This window comes from Penicillium robsamsonii, assembly GCF_028829455.1.
Source record: "Penicillium robsamsonii strain IBT 29466 chromosome Unknown utg000003l_segment0_segment0, whole genome shotgun sequence".
NCBI lineage: Eukaryota > Fungi > Ascomycota > Eurotiomycetes > Eurotiales > Aspergillaceae > Penicillium > Penicillium robsamsonii.
The window spans coordinates 5829553-5846260 of NW_026643221.1; the positions used below are offsets into that span (position 1 = coordinate 5829553).

Below are 16708 nucleotides of genomic sequence, written 5' to 3' on the forward strand. Positions count from 1 at the left end.
CCTTTTTCTTGAATCTCAACAAATTGCTTATTCTTATCTATTCTTACCTTGGTAGTTCAACGTTCTTCTACTCAATCAAGTCACCGGTTGTCTACCAATGTATTTCCTGTCTTAGCGCCGCGTATTCATCTGATGATGAAGCTAGGGCCGTGTGCGTTTTCAGTCATTACTTGATAGGCATGGTTTCATGGGCATTTTTCCCCCTTGAATTTCAAACGAAAGCCGTGGGATCTCATTTGAGATAGTATCTCAAGGCATTCGGAGGGGTCCATATCAGGGATCCCAGTGATATGGCATAAAATTTCTCGGGGCCGAATAATAATGACACTTCCGGGTTGCGAGGGTGCAATTCTGCTGATAGTTGTTTATACTCTGTACTCTGTATATTGTACACGTAGGAACAATACAGGCAGTACCCCAGAGAAGTTAATATACAGTAGACTGGTCTCTCTTGGCAGTTAGGGGCTGGAAAGAAATCGAAGAGTATAATGTGAGAACAAATACAGCGTATTTTACCAGACCACACTTAAAAACCAAGGTCTCTTTGTATGTCTAGCTCATATCTTGTCTGACATAAACCTAATTGCCAGCTCATGTCTAATCTCCGAGCTCGCTTGATTCCAAGGCAAATGCAACATTGGGGCGACCTTAACGGCATAAAATCTTTTTGAATACTGCTAGTCTCTCTTGACAACGGGGTACACCATAGACCTTGACAAGTGGGAGTTGGTGCTGCCTTCAATGTTGGCATTTTAACCAGCTGACCACCTTTAGTAACCTTTTAACTTAACTAGGTATAGTCGCAGCACTATACACTAAAGTTGGATTTAGTGCAGCACTATCAAGCATTGGAATAGACATGCATTCGTAATATACTTCATTTGTGGAAAAGAGTTTCGTTCAAGCAAAGTACGTGCATGGATGCATCCGGCGTCGATTTCACGACCCTCATATTCTACATATAATTGGAGATTCCGAAGCTTTTTATAGGTCTCCCCCAGCCCTCATCCTTAAGTACACTTAGCGCTCGCCGAGAAAATGAGGGGTTACAAGCAGCTGATAGGTATAAATAGAGAATACACACTCCTACACCTCTCTGAATTCGCTTCTTGGACGAACGTCCTGGCTCTATTGGTATGCCTCGGTGGGTATATCGCCGACTTCAAGTGTTGAATCGACCCGTATGTCAAAGTGCATACCGACTAGAGCGTCCCCCTTGCAATATATATAGGCACAATAACACAAAAAGACCCCCAACCCCGATCTAGAACCCATTCAAATTCTTCTGCGCCGTAATAACATCCCCCTTATCCACAAAGTCTACTAGCACCACATTCGGCGCACGCCCATGCAGCCCAGCACATAGCGCCGCCTGAGCGCCAATACTACCACGCCCAGTTGCAGCATTGGTAGTGCCTGCCTGGTGTCGAGCTGGAATCTTTATGCCGAGAACATCGACGTCAAGGAAGTGGTTGACAATTCCCATACGGTCCGTAGCGGCGGCGCCAGAGGGCCGGTCGATACTACAGTTCGAGAAAGTGGCGTCTGTGACGTCGTAGGCTGTCTCAAAGTAGTAGGCAAATTCGTCTTGGATGTAGTTCACTTGTTTGGTGTCCGCACCGTAGTCTGGAAATTGTTAGTCTTCAGTTATATATAAGTCTTTGTGTTTGCTGTTTTACCTAGGAATACGACTAATCTCTTTCCGCTGGAGATCATATTACCCAGTGTGGGCCAGTCTGCAATTGGTAGCGGATTTGAGGAGGGGATGTAGGCATAGTTAGAAATCCCGCTGCTGGAGAAAGTGTCTCCGAACTCGGTGATTGATACAGAGTCTCCGTTTGTCAAGAGGAGAGTGACGACTTCGTTCGGGTTTGCATCCAGCCAGTCCTTGATAGTCGTCAAGAATGATTTGAGGGGTCCTGCGTCTTCGAGGAGACATGACGTATGGCACAGCTCTATGATGTTCTTATCAATGATAGAGTGATGTGTTTGTGCTTGCAGGTACCGGATTCCCATATCGAGCTGGGCTTTTATATCGATGTTTTGATTCTGCTGGGGTAGGGGTCCGACAAAGGGGGAGTCATGGGCACCTATGAATGTGATATTTGAGTAGGACCGGGTGCAGTAATCTGTGCGGCCATTGCAGGTCTCGGCTAGGGTTGATATCGAGGGAGTGGAAGAGGATGTAGATACTGAGGACTGAGATGCTCGCGGTACTAGTGTTCCTTGTCCTGACACTGCAAGAGCAGGCTCCAGGAGGAGGAGAGCACTCATAACCGCATGTGTCAGTCGCTGGTAGATTTGAGGCATCTTGTTATAAGTCGCTTTCGGCTATACTTGGTTCTGAGCGAGAAGCGCAAATGGGCTCTGTTTCCCCTTTTATGTCCCAAGGCTGCATTCTTGTGCTTGCAGATATCGTGATAAATATCTGCTATTCTTAATCACGCAGGAGCAACAGCTGGCCCCCCGCAAGAGTAATATCAGCTGCCCTCGCGGGGGTGACATGCTCATGTCGGTTCTTACTTTCCCGAGATCCATGTCGATCTTTGACCTAATTAAAACCCAAAAGCAAAGAAAACTGAAAATGACCATAATCACGTCGGCTGTGAGATATGGTGCTGGAGAGTTATACTCATAATGATGGGACATGATGCTGACTGGAATATCCCTGTATCCTCGTGACCGCAACCACACACCAATAGCAGGTCTCAGCAATGGTCATCATCCTTTTTTTGGGATGTGCCCCAGATAACTCAATCTTGGAGAAGCTCCTCTGTATATTCGAGTGATTTGAGATAGGAGAGGCTCAGTGTTGCATTATATCTCGTTGGTACTAGCCTCCTGTGTGGGCAAGGGGCGGAACACGCGATTCGGTAAGGCTGAAAAACTTTTGGTAGTGAATATGGACGGTCTGTTATTTTCTAGTGCGGCAGACTTTAATTCTGTCACAGAATATCATGAAAAGGGTTCGTCCTGTTCAGTTCCTAATATTCACGTTTCAAACGTGGATATACTGCTCAGAGTCAGCTACAGACGTGCACATGTCAAGTACTATCCTTGGACCCCTCGGGATACCTTATTTTTTTGAGCATCTCCCTTTCTCGTCTTTATTCTTACTGGGCATTTCCATATATAATGTTTCTGGTAAAGGTACATAACTATAGTTTGCCCCTCGAGGTCGGATCCAAGGCATTCTTCAGGCTTTGACAGGTTCTAGAAACCCACACAGTTCTTCCCTTTGAAGCCTCTAACGTTCATGTAGGCCATTTTTCACCCCTGGGCCACTTCAATGTTTGTGTCGCATTTAGTTTGATAGAAAAAGGATCATGTACAGACCCTTCAGCGAATGGAGGATGCAATCGCTCGTGTGGTCTCCAAATTCCCCTTCGTGGCTGGGATGGTGGTGCCATCTACCCAGCTTGATCATAGAAGCAACACACTTCAGGCGAGGCCTGCTACCGCTGCCGAGCTTGGAATACCATATGATGGTCGCCTAACATCATAAAAAGTCCACTGCTCTCACCATGGACGAGAAATTCAACACTGCCTTTTTACAGTCGAGCCCACTCCCCCGATAACTAACCTTCCATCTGATCCTACATCGCCAGATCCATGTTGGGGATTGCGATGGAGCGGCGTGGAGTGTCTATCGAGCGATCTCCTCTTCCAGTGGGCGTCAACTCCCAGTACAGCCTCCAGAGATATCAAAGTCTAAGCCAAATAACCTGCTGTTTTTCTTTAGCTACATATATTAGTTAGGTTTTGACGGACCTCAACCATACTACTATAGGGCTTGTTTTCGGTTTTTCTTTTTCGATGAATATATACCTTCCTTGAGAAGACTATATAAAGTGCTTTGTGTTCATATTAGTATAGATGTTTCTTGTAGTCTTAACTTATGTACAAAAGCTACCTATCAAACCCGCATTTACCTTTTCGTATGACTATAAAAGTAGAATCAAGATAGTCTGGCAAGATGTTCCATGTCTCATCCCAGGGAGCCGAAAACGTATGACCCTTGTTCAAAGACCTAATTAGTCGTCATATACAGAGTAATACGAGAGCACTTATCATTTGTAGATTTTTATTTTTAGAAACTCTCGATATCTTGAAGGTCATTTGTACAGAGCTTACGTGAATGGTGTAATCATCACTACTCAATTATTCTTCGACCACGGTGGGTTCAAAGTAGAAAATTGAGAAAGATTCAAAACAAAGCAAACAGATATTTATATTTTTTAGATATCCAATTTGTACAGTTGTGAAAGGGTGAAAGTGTACTCCGTACCTGGCAGCCACACAGGTGGCTGGTGTTCGGCCCCCTAAGACGGCCCCGACCCAGGTACGGAGCTCGGAACTCTCATTCTCCACTGTGTTCATACCCCTCGAGCTCGACACTCCACGCCTTCGCTCTATATTGTACTACCTTGTAATTTCCCTATTATCCGAAAGAACCCCCTGATCATCCCACAACCGCCCTCCCCCAACACACCATCGCTGATTCGTTCTCGTCTCCGCCCAAGCTACACAACGGGGAGCAATGGTCATTCGGAGATCTCGCTCATGAGCTCGATGGCTGAGGGCAGTGAGGATTGGTCGCGCGAGGACGAGCTTGAGCTGGGCCAGGATGACGATCCCCAACAACCTGACCATGGCGCCCTCGACCAAACATTACCTTCCCCGCAGGCACTAGCGGAGGAGGAATTGGACACAATAGACAATGCGGAGGACCACGACTCCGAGAAGACAGCGGGACAGAATGATTTCAAATTCCCAGAAACCCCTCCGCCGCGACACGCGGACTGGACAGCGACAAGGAGCGTGGATGAAACAGGGTCAAACCCCGACGATTCCCCATCGCTACATGTTAGTGGTACGATTGGCGCATAACCTGGATAGATAGCTGATTGATCACAGGGCTCTATTTCGTCCTCCCTGAGTAGCAGTGCTCTCGCACTCCGCGGATCTCCACGAGTCAGCCCGAACCCGGCCCGTCGCCCCTTTGACCTTCGCTTCCAGTCCCGATTATCCTCATCGCCGCAAAGTGTGTCTAGAGCCGGCTCGCCATTCCTAGCGCATCTTCACTCCCGGCAATCTTCAATAACCAGCCAGGTTTCTTATACCCCAGAGACAGAAGCCGAACCGGTCCAGGGACCTTGGGATGTGGTGCGATGGACAAAGTTGCGGAAGATCACTGGGCAGGCGTTCTCGGAAATCGGGAAGCGCAATTTCGGACGGCCGACTTGCCTTGCAGTCTCCACATCTATTGTAATAGGCACATCCAAGGGTATTATTCTCGTGTTTGATTATCAGCAAAGCTTGAAGACTATCATTGGAACGGGCACACCAGGTTTGTCAAAAGAAGTCTACACCCTCTGGCCCATTGTACTGATGATCATCTAGCGGTTGAATGCGGTGCTGTTACATCTCTAGCACTTTCTGCAGATCATACTACCGTTGCAGGGGGCCATGACTCGGGCGATATCTTCACCTGGGAGATTTCGCGCTCAGCAAAGCCTTTCCTTCATATCCCGCCAATTCTGGCCAATCAAATCGAGACTCGGATATCTGATGGCCATCTTTCAGGATCGGCGGTCATTCATATCGGGTTTCTTGGCACCAGACGAACCGCGCTGGTCTCGGCTGACACACGGGGCATGTCGTTCTCACACCTAGCAACAAGAGGAATGGGAGCAGTAGGGCGGACAGTCAAGACGACTCGAATCCTGGGTCGATATCCCCAAGCAACGGCAGAGACCAAGCGGCGGAAGCCTAGCTCTGTCCTTGCTTTCTCCCCTCTGCCTCTCGGCAACGTAGAGCAGTCCACCGATTCTTTGGGCCTCGTTGCTATGTTGACACCCTATCTTCTTGTTATTGTGTCCACCACACCAGTGGCACAAACCCAACACAAAGCACCGAGACCCAAAGAAGTTCCCGCTCACAGTGCCATGACCGGCGCCTTGGCATGGTTTCCAGCCATTCGACTGAAGGGCAAAGATACACAAACTTCAAACACAAAGCTTGTCTACTGTTGGTCAAATGTTTTGACCGTGCTTGAAATCTCAGAGGCCGAGTCAGACGAACCTGCAGACAAAGACAAGCCGCCCAGCCTTGTCTTTAGAGCACGCAGCAGATGGAGAGCAGATGAAGCCATTGTGGCTGTTCAATGGCTCAGTCGTTCGGTACTCGCGGTGTTTACAATAACGCAGCGGCTGCTGATCATCGAAGATTATTCTATGCATGTGACAGACTCGGTCGATCTTGCCAACAGACACATCTATCACACTGATCTCTTCTCGTCACAGCTTCATTCACTAGTTGAACAGCTTGACGAAGAGGACGAGTCTATGCACGGAGTAGTAGCAGATGCATTCCATATGAGTTTCCGCTCGTACAAAGGGCGCTTGTTCTTGCTAGGTTATAACGAAGCCTTGGTAGGCAATCTGTCAAATTGGGCTGATCGCTTGCTGGCGCTTATGGAAGCTGGTGACTTCATTGGTGCCATCCGACTAGCCACCTCCTACTATACGGGAGAGTCGGAAAAGCTGACAGTTGGGCTTCCGGAAGAGGATGTTTTAAGACAGCCGATTGTGCAAGAAAAGCTTTTGGAGATGATCTCCGCATCCCTCAAGTATGCTTTTGGTCGAAACTCCGAGGCAAGCAATGACCGACTTGAGAACCAGCAGCTGGAGGAGCTAGCAGAAGTTTCTATCGCGGCGTGTATCTACATGGCCGACAAAGAGTTCCTCTGGGACGAAGTCTTCAACTGGTATGAGGAGCAAGATTCGGCAGGCATTTTCTTGGATGCCCTCGAACCACGCATCGTTGATGGAACTCTGCGATCACTACCTCCAACTGCAGTCAAAGCCTTGATTAACCACTTCATTGGAACTCACTCGGCCGGTCGCTTAGAGGAGATCATCTGCCTACTTGATACTACCACAATGGACATCGATCAAGTCACAACGCTGTGTAAGCAACATAATCTTTACGACGCCTTTATATACGTATGGAACCGCTGTTTGATGGATTATGTGGGACCACTGGAAGAGCTACTACAGCTTATTCCTTCTCAATCCGAGCGCTTGGCCAACGGTGACTACGTGGTTGAAATGAGACGGCAGAACAATGCCATGAAAATGTTCCCCTATTTGTCATTTATCTTGACGGGTCGCGTCTATCCCACCGGAGACGACATGGACGAGGTTGAAGCCACACGAGCTAAAACAGACTTGTACCAATTCCTCTTCTCGGGCCGTGGGACTGGCACAGTACCTGGAGATAACAACGGGGCAGAATCATTCTCTCAACTTCGAGCCATGCTCAAGTTCGATGCTTCCAGCTTCATGAGCATGCTCAACGAGGCATTCGAGGACAGTTTCCTAAATGAGCCCGAGAGCGAGGATGTCTCTGCGACGGGCATGTCGATCAATCGACAGTACCTCATCAGCATTTTGCTGCAAGTCATGGGCGACGATTTTTTCACGCCTTTTGATACCATCTACCTGGATATGTTTGTTGCGCGCAATCTTCCCAAATATCCCCAGTATATTCTCCTTTCCGGCACAATCCTCCACCGGGTTCTGGTCCGTGTGTGCCAATATCCGGAGCAGGAAATGGCAGACGATTGTGAATTGAGTGCAGAGTATTTGCTGTCCTTTTACCACCCACCGGACATCCAGACCATGATTCCTCTATTTAAAGAGGCACGCTTTTTCCGGATCCTCAAGTCCAGCTACCGTTTAGAGAAGCAGTATCCCCTGTTGGTTATGACTTACCTGGAGGATCCGAATGACCGCGATGCCATCTTCACCTGCCTGCATGACTGCCTCCGTCCAGGCTCTGGGCTTGGCAAGAAACAGAGACGTGATATAGTGCACGTAGTCAAGGAACGTGCCCGGGAGATCGCCGAAATTGATGTGACGCACGCTGCACAGACGATGCAAGACTTGGCCCCTGAAACACATTCTACTTTTTTGCAGGTTCTAGAAGATGATCCCCAGAAACAGTATCAGTACTTGCTGGTTCTGGTCGAGCCACAGGCTCGAACTGCAGACACCCAATCTCCGCCCAGCATTGAGAACTGGATGATCGAGCGCTACGTGCAGCTCTTGTGCAAATACAACCCCTCTCATGTTGCAGACTTCGTCGACGGATTGCGAGTTGGTGACATCCACCTAGACAAACTGCTCCCGTACATCGAGGAAAGCGGAGCCATCGATGCTGCCGTCATTCTCCTCGCCCGACAGGGCCAAGTCCGCGAAGCTCTGGACCGTCTTATCGCACATTTGAGCACCCTTGAATCCGGTCTGGTAGGCATCCTCCAGAGCGTGCGCGAGAGCCCAGACTCAGCGACCACCGCCGAGGCCATCGACGACCTGATCGAATCTCTGAACAAGTATGCGGGTGTCGGAACATGGCTCTGCCAGGGCCAAAGTAAGACAGCCAAGCAGTCGCGCACAGGCAGCGCCAACGGCAAACGCAACGCGCCAACCCTCGACCAGCCTCTCGCCTTCGACGAACTCCTCTGGCTCGACCACATCGAAGCCGTGGTCCGCATCGCGAGCAACGTCTTTGCCTTCATACAAGGAAACAACACCCAACCATCAACATCCCTCGGTGAAAGCGGCCGCCTAACAACCTCTTTCCGCACCCTCGTCCAGCAAGTTTTCACAGCCCTCCTCGCAAGCACAGTAAAAAGTAGCCCAACCACAGCCGAAAGAACAGACATGTCCTTCCTCCGCATCCTCCGCGCATTCCTCACCCGCGCTGCAAGCTGGTCCCCTTCCCTCCTCGAGCTGCGCGCCGTTCTAGCCTCCATCTTTTCCGCCTACTCCTACGAGAAATCCCTCTTAACCCTCGCAAACGGCATGCTCGACCGCGACCTCTTCATCCACGTCGACGAAGTCTCCCGTTTACGCCAACACGGCTGGCGACCCCGCGGCCACGTCTGCGAGATCTGCCGCGGCCGCATCTGGGGTCCCAGCGTTGGCGACTCCCATTGGTCCGCATGGGAAGTGCGACGCGCTGAAGACCATACCCGTCGCATCGCGAGACGTAATGCGGATAGCTATAACCCGTCCGAGCGCGGGAAGGGTAAGGCTGCTGATGTTGGAGTCGGTCATCTGTCCCGTCTGGATGTGGGCGTACATGCGCATGTCCACGCTCATCGTGATGGCGCTCGTGGTGGTATGTCTGATGCGAACGCTGGTCATGATCATGATCATGACCACGTCGAGGCTGGAGCTATATCTAGCACTGCTACAGTCGCAGATAGTATACCAGAACCCGTTATCGTTTTCGCCTGTCGACACCTCTACCACCGACGCTGTGTGATGAACGCCGTCAGCGGAGCCCGACCTACTGAAACCGCGTTTCGGCGCGACCATTTGCCCGATCTGTTTTGCCCGGTCTGTACATAGTTTCTAAGCCGGGATTATTTCCTTTGTGTCGAGGGGCATTCTTTTTGTTACTTTTTTTTCCACCTCTTTACTTTTTCCTACGTTAGGTGCCGTTCGGGGAATCCCTAGATGAGACACGATCGTCTTGCATATAGCCTTTTTCTATCTTTCTTCTTTTCTATCTCTTTTTTAACTTTTAACTACTGTAATTTAATATGATATCTAAACCAGGTTTATCCTTGTCAAAGTACATCTTCACCAATGTCGTACGTCTTCGGTGGGGAACAGGTGATGTGAAGTTCTCTTGAGCTGTTCAGCTCATTCTCCAAGCACACGCTTGACATGATTTGTACTCCCATGATCAAGGATCCCTCCAAATTATCATTCGGTCCCGCAGGGGTTCGAGGGGAATACTAACATTTTGGACTGTGTGATCTTTAGGAGAGGGTCCGGTGTTTGTGCTTTTGTGGGTAGTGATCTACAGTAGATGGGGTATGGAGTAATTCTCTGGATAAATGTGATGGATATAACCGTCGAAATGACCCTGTCATTCAAATATCTTTATCAGTTTTGGGTAGGATCTCCGTGAGAACTGGTTTCAGGATCACAATGTAAGAGGTACTATGTACTATGTACCATCACTGGTATATTTGTATGTATCGGTACTTGAGTCCAGGTACCTTATAAAGAGTGGAGAGATCTGGTGATCGGAAATGGATGCCACGAGAGTTCGCCACGTTATATTTTGACCTCTCCTTACTCAATTCAGACTCTTTCCTAGAAATCACCTAATGAACATTCCCAGGGACAAAGAAAAGAGAAAAGAGAACTCCGAAAAAGACTTGACGCCGAGAATCTTCAAACAGCCGTAGCCTTGCCACACTACATACAAACCTTAGATGCTGGCGATAATCACCCTGATTGGTCTTGGATGTTGCGTGGTTTGACCCTTTTTCTTATGAAACATTTAAGGTTATTAGCGCCGGCGCTGGATATATTCAACACGGAGGTTAATAGCGATTAGGCTATGTTCTTATATTGTCTGTGCATCCAAGTTCTAACTAATATAACAACTACTCCGTATACATTCTAAGACCAGGCCAATCGGCAAGCCACACCGGTTCAGGGCTCGGAGATGTCAGACTATGTTTCAACATGCCCCTTTTGCCGCATGTCTTCCACTGGAGTGTCTGGTGGATGTATCACGTAGTTCCATGCAGTTTCTTTTCTTTTTTTTCTGTTTCTTTTTTCCGTTTGGGATTTTCCCCTGCGGTGGGTACATCTCAAGTATAAAATTGACCCGGTCTACCTGACTTTTTAGGCAATATCTAGTCCCTCCCTTATTGCATATATAACTATTGTCTCTCTATTGATCTGTATTCATAACATTCCTATTGTCATTTCCCATTTTGGTCAGTATCTGCGATACTAGACCTAGTCTTTGACAGACTCCCTCTCTCTGATTCCTCTTTTCCTTGCAAAGATTCTACAACCTGCCAAGATCCCTGCATTTAAGCGCAATGCATGTTCTCTCGACATTCCTGCCCATCCTGGGCCTGCTCTCCCACGTATCATCGGCAGCATACACCCTACGCGATGACTACGGTACCTCGAACTCGTTCTTCGACAAGTTCAAATTCTACACCGTGTGTCCATTGTTCCCAGCTTTTTCTCTCATTCGTAATACCCATACTCATCCACTATCTAGGACCCCGACCCTACCAATGGCTTCGTGAACTACGTCGATCGTAACACCGCCTCAGCCGACGGCCTCATCAACACAGGCGACGGCGTCTACATCGGCGTCGACCACTCCAACACCGCCGCCGCGCCTGGTCGCAAGAGCATCCGCCTGGAGAGTACCGCCACTTACCAACATGGTCTTGTTATCCTCGATCTGGCCCATATGCCCGGCAGTGTATGCGGCAGCTGGCCCGCCTTGTAAGAACCCCAACCCATTCGACATTCTTATTCTTTCTTTTCTTTTCATTTTTTTTTTAAAAAAAAAAGGACTAACCCCTACCCTACAGCTGGATGCTCGGCACAAACTGGCCCAACAACGGCGAAATCGACATAATCGAAGGCGTAAACGAACAATCCACAAACCAAATGGCCCTACACACAGCCGACGGCTGCACAATCACTAACACCGGTTTCACTGGAACCATCGATACACCAAACTGCTACGTCAACGCCTCAGGTCAAGCACAAAACAGCGGCTGCTCAATTCGAAGCGAAAACAGCCAATCCTACGGTACAGGCTTTAACGGCGCAGGCGGCGGCGTCTACGCAACTGAATGGACTGGATCTGCCATTTCAATCTGGTTCTTCCCTTCCTACGCCGTGCCGGGCGATATCGCATCTGGTAACCCTAACCCGGCGGGGTGGGATGCACCCACGGCTCGCTTTGCGGGAGGCTGTGATATCGATTCGCATTTCAATGATCTGCAGATTGTCTTTGATATTACTTTCTGTGGAGACTGGGCGGGCTCGGTTTGGGGCTCGTCGAGTTGTGCTGAGAAGGCGGGATCGTGTGTCAATTTCGTGCAAAATACACCGGCCGCGTTCAAGGAGAGTTATTGGCGGGTGCGTTCGCTGAAAGTTTATCAGGATGGGAGTAGTAAGGGTTCTGAGAGTGGTACTGGTGAGGATGTTGGTGCTGAAAACGCTGATGCTGAGGATGAGGGTTCTGATGTGGAGGTTGGTCCTGGTGCTGGTTGGGATCCCACGGCGTTGTTCCAGGCTCGTGGTCCTAGAACTACTATGAATCATCGTCGCGGACATTACCGTGCTGGGCATGGTCATGCGTAAATGGTGATTGTGCTGGCTTGATGGGTTGTTTTCATTGAGAACGGCATGGGTTCGATATGTTTTGCATTTCGATTGTGATTTACCCTTTTTTCTTTTTCGACCTTCTTGATTTCCGTCTGTTTATGGTCTCCTTGCTCGGACTCCTCTGGTCTGTGCTAGTCTACGACTGTGGAGGGATGAACGCTTTGATACGCTTTGTGCTTTATGAATACTCTTTCTATTTCGACGGTGATATGGAATATGAAATGGGAATCAGCAATGATTATGGGCAGGGTTGTTGTTTTGTAGATATGTTATCTGGACTGTAAGTGCTGAGTAGATCGTCCATTATACAATGTAGAGTATACGGTAAGATCTTCGGCATCCGTAGTTTTAACAGAGATGATACATGGAAACGAATAAGACAAGACATGAATATATGCTTGAATATATGTATTGACATTTATATTAACATTAACATTAACTTCAACGACCAAATCCAAGAACATCGCGTTGGTCATCCGTAAGCCGACCCCATTCCAAAAGCAACCGAAAAAAGTAAATCTCCATATCCTCCTTCCTCAACGCCTTACTCGCCCACTTCCGCCCTTCCTCCGCAATCCACTTCCCCTCTCGATCATGCGCCTTCATACGCATCTGGGGATTAGAAGCACTATCGGACCCAGGAGCCGCCACACCTGCAAAGTACGCAAGCGTACTCCACAGTCCATGGAGACGAATATCAACAGGAACAAAGTGCAGCCAGGAGGTGACACGGGAGTCGAACCACTGACGGAACAGACCTGTTTTGAGGGGCAAGCTACGGCTGCGCAGGAAAGGGAGGAAGCGGCCGCTGAAGCCAGCGCCGTCTAGATCAAATAGGAAACGGTGTGACCAGTGTGCTTGGAAATCCGCCCAGCCAGTGGTTCCCATTTCCGCAGCTTGCTCGGCGCAGTCTTCGCAGCGGACGAGTGGGTCGGCGAGGTGGACGGAGGTTTGGAGATGGAGGTCTGAGGTGGGGGCGTTGCCGTCCATTATTTCGTAGCGGAAGGAGTTTTCGTGTGAGTCTGTTGGGAGGAGGACGGAGACTTGGTTGTTGGTGTTGTTGTTTATTAGGTGGGTGAAGCGCTGGCGTGGCATTCCTTTCCATTCGCCGAAGCGGCTGACGCCTTCTGATGTACTGCCGAGCCAGTAGAGGGAGTTTTCTTTTTTGTTGTATTCTGGATCTGGGTGTTCGTATGTGGGTTGGTATTTTACCTTGTCGATGTAGTTCCATGGGCTTGGGAAGAGGATGTCGTTGAATCCGGTCAGGGCGCTTTGGCTGAATACCGGGATGAGTTCTTGTGATACCTTGAAAGAGGCTGGGGAGATTAGGAGACCGTGGAGGAAGGCAAGGTCGGGTTGGTGGCAGATTTCGGAGGCGATGTTGAAATCTAGGGGGAATTGGCCTATGGAATGAGGAGCTATGCATGACAGGCAGATTTCACGACGATTCCAGATTCGCTGAGAGCGTGCTTTGGATGAAGGCGGGCAGACAGCGCTCACATAGGGGTCGAAGACGCCCCTCCAGGCTCCGTCGGTGAACACGGTGATGTTGGTTTGATCAGCCGGCTCAATCGGGGCCCAGCCTTCCTCTCGGTTGGTCGACCAAGTCCGCACCATACGCTCTTCGGGGATCATTACTTGCATCTCAGTCTGCCCATTCAACATCGATATTTTCTCCCAAGGAACTGCAACACGTGGTTCATCATTTAGATTGAACACCAAGTCCATATCAGGGAGGTATTTGACGAAATTTTCCATCATATCCGCGGCACCCTTTACCATCCACGCATGGGTCGGTTTGATGCCCTCTTGCACCATGGCTGTGCCGTTGCGAATCTTAATTCCACCCAGATCATTGAAAGGGTTGGTGGCCAGTTCGTGCGTCATTGCGCGGATGTGCTCCGGAGCCAGGGCTCGGAAGGGAAGTAAATTATGGTATATCTGATCGAATTCATCGATGATAGCTGATGATCGGCTAGTGGCATATCGATACCATTCGTCAAACCCCCTAGATGGATATTAGTTGAATTATACGGCAAACGTAGATGTTTCGAACATACGGTGGTGGATGCTGGTTATATCGCCTCCGGTATTCGGTAACCGCAGCTCCAAGAGTCCTGCTCCTAGACGCCTGAGCGAGATAGCTGTCATGTTGAATTTTGCTATCGTTGATGAGGAACTCAATCGGGTGTATCTCATCAAGGCGATGCTTGCTCACTGCAAAAACGAGACTGATCCCACAAAGCACGGTAAAAAATATTTGTATGGCAACGTTAGTGCGGTATAATTTCGGCTCTTCGTTATGAACCACCCGCGCAAGAAGAAAGAGGATGGCACCCGTCAAAGATGCAGCCAGCGGGAGAACAGCATAAGTTAGGGAGATAAATGGGAAGGGTGACTGTCCTCCGGTGAGGGCTGATAAACAGGAGAAGTATATGATCATGAAACCGCCTAGAATTGACACCCCAAGGATATCGAAATGCGGCAGCTAGGAAAATCAGAACCGGTAGAGAATTATATAGAACTTGCAGACTAACCATATGCCAGGCCGACAAGGCCAGTAGTACAACCAACACAGACTGGCTGAAGGCGCCGCGCGAATACTCTAGATCCAACATGGGTTGACCGGCAAGTTCGGGAGAGCTATCTGGTAATGATACCAGGGCTTTTACAATACTCCAGACCAAAGAGAGACCCTAGAAAGACCGTCAGAACAAGTATCCACATCACGATCGTAGTTGTCTACTTACCAAGAGACCAGCTCCAAGGTACGTCAATGCTCGTTTTCTGCGCGCATCATCAAATTGAGCACCAGTCCGACAGAGTTCTGTGACACCGATAAGTATAACAGAATCAGCAAACAGATTGAACAGCTTGTATGATCGTAGACGCGATGCGCCATGTAATACAATAGGACAGATATAGGTTGACCGGGTCCCGGCCGAGAACGATGAAGCCAAGAGCCCACCAGTAGACAAAAAGGCGGCTGCGATTAAACCTCTGGAGCGACTTTGGGTGATATAATAGAAGCTCCGGTGGGAAACAGAGTAGACCACTTGCAGTAACCCCTCTGTGAATCGTTGGGTAGGGACATATCGGTCCACTGTTCGTGATCGCTGGTTGCGCCAGTAGTCATAGAGCGAAATAACGAAAGGAATAGCGTACTGTCCGAAATATTGTGTTAGTCGCATGAAGAATTGAACGACAATCAATGTATTCGGCCACTCACAGCGTATCCAGTGGGCGCGCATTCAGTGTTCCGAGTTACTTGGCGGAATGACTCGATGCGCAAGCCACATAATCCCAGCAAGAGACCGATCTTTATCCACCACGATTGAAATCGTAGCCGAGGTCGAGTTTCAACATCGCCCTGTGAGAAAGATGAGGTTGATGCGCGGGAAGGAAGCTCAAATTGCTCTGCGAGAGGGATAATTGGCCGTTTACTTGTTGGCGACGATGGTGACGACCCCAATGTAACAAACCGACTCCATACCAAAAGAGTGATCCCTGTAAGGAAGCAGACCAGGATGGATGTACTGACAGGGCGATCTATATCGGCGCAACAGTCAGATCAGCTGTATGGTGTAGAACATGATATCCACGGCCACAACTCACCAAAAGCGAATGTAGTCTTGTAGGAGGTAGTAAGGAAAAGCGAGCTTAAAAGAAATACCCTGCTCATAGAATGCCATCATGAGCTTAAGTGTTCAATGTTAGATAACTTGCTAGGCACTCACCCTACACATAGCTTCACCCCGACATCGGAAGATAACTGGATCATATTGCCAATCTTTTTATCACTCTAAATCCATTGCTGTGATCTCAAGAATAAATTGAACTGTCGAAAGGTAGCAAGACCGAAAGACAAAAGATTAACCTCCTGTGGATCTTCAGGAGATTGACAGTCTTCGAAACATGGAAAAAAAGCAGGGCAGGGTGGCCAAGAGGGCCCTTTGATAGACTGGCAGCTAATCAGGAGGCATCCGGAGTGCTGATCCATTGGATCCATTAGGGTTGCGTCAACGGGTGGGTTACGATGTATTTCATTGACTTTGCTGTGCACGTAACCACGGGCCCTGCATCGTTCTATCTTTTGCCAATGAATGGTGGAATATATCAGCCACCTCGCCCCAATCTGTTAGTTCGTAGCAAGCTGGTTTTGTCCTGGAGACGTATTGCGAAAGATTGTCAGCAAGAAATGCCGAGCCGATCAGCGGCCAGAGACAAGCCTTGGTTAATTTCACGACCCACTTGGGTCCAAGGCGTGATGATGTTCCTTGGGGGACCTTTCAATGCATATGTAGTATTTCGTACATCATGTCCAGCCATGGGAGAATGACTCTCCCGTACATATAGACAAGAGAGGTGCATAGCCAAGTACACGCGTCATATCAGTTGGACGTATCCTATCGGCTCCATTCGGCTGGATGTCGTAAAATAAAGATGGCCAATCCGACCCATGGTTAGCGTCA

General features: G+C 49.0%; 4 protein-coding genes across 4 annotated transcripts; 2 read left to right on the forward strand and 2 right to left on the reverse strand.

Annotated features, from left to right (window-relative positions):
* Positions 1–1264: 1264 nt before the first annotated feature.
* Positions 1265–2310, reverse strand: N7447_006951 (uncharacterized protein; the record flags this gene model as incomplete). The annotated part of the gene is made up of 2 exons (XM_057231213.1): positions 1265–1626; positions 1680–2310. 2 exons carry the CDS (start codon positions 2308–2310, stop codon positions 1265–1267), a joined length of 993 nt encoding a protein of 330 aa, XP_057086303.1.
* A 2253-nt stretch (positions 2311–4563) lies between these two features.
* On the forward strand, positions 4564–9422 carry N7447_006952 (CORVET complex membrane-binding subunit VPS8; the record flags this gene model as incomplete). Its single annotated transcript, XM_057231214.1, has 3 exons — positions 4564–4866; positions 4918–5350; positions 5404–9422. The coding sequence occupies 3 exons, from the start codon at positions 4564–4566 to the stop codon at positions 9420–9422; spliced, it is 4755 nt and encodes a 1584-aa protein (XP_057086304.1).
* Positions 9423–10921: 1499 nt separating this feature from the next.
* Positions 10922–12212, forward strand: N7447_006953 (glycoside hydrolase family 16 protein; the record flags this gene model as incomplete). The annotated part of the gene is made up of 3 exons (XM_057231215.1): positions 10922–11047; positions 11110–11342; positions 11432–12212. 3 exons carry the CDS (start codon positions 10922–10924, stop codon positions 12210–12212), a joined length of 1140 nt encoding a protein of 379 aa, XP_057086305.1.
* Positions 12213–12677: 465 nt separating this feature from the next.
* Positions 12678–16017, reverse strand: N7447_006954 (putative capsular associated protein; the record flags this gene model as incomplete). The annotated part of the gene is made up of 7 exons (XM_057231216.1): positions 12678–14244; positions 14297–14724; positions 14774–14932; positions 14987–15400; positions 15466–15785; positions 15852–15910; positions 15974–16017. 7 exons carry the CDS (start codon positions 16015–16017, stop codon positions 12678–12680), a joined length of 2991 nt encoding a protein of 996 aa, XP_057086306.1.
* Positions 16018–16708: the final 691 nt, after the last annotated feature.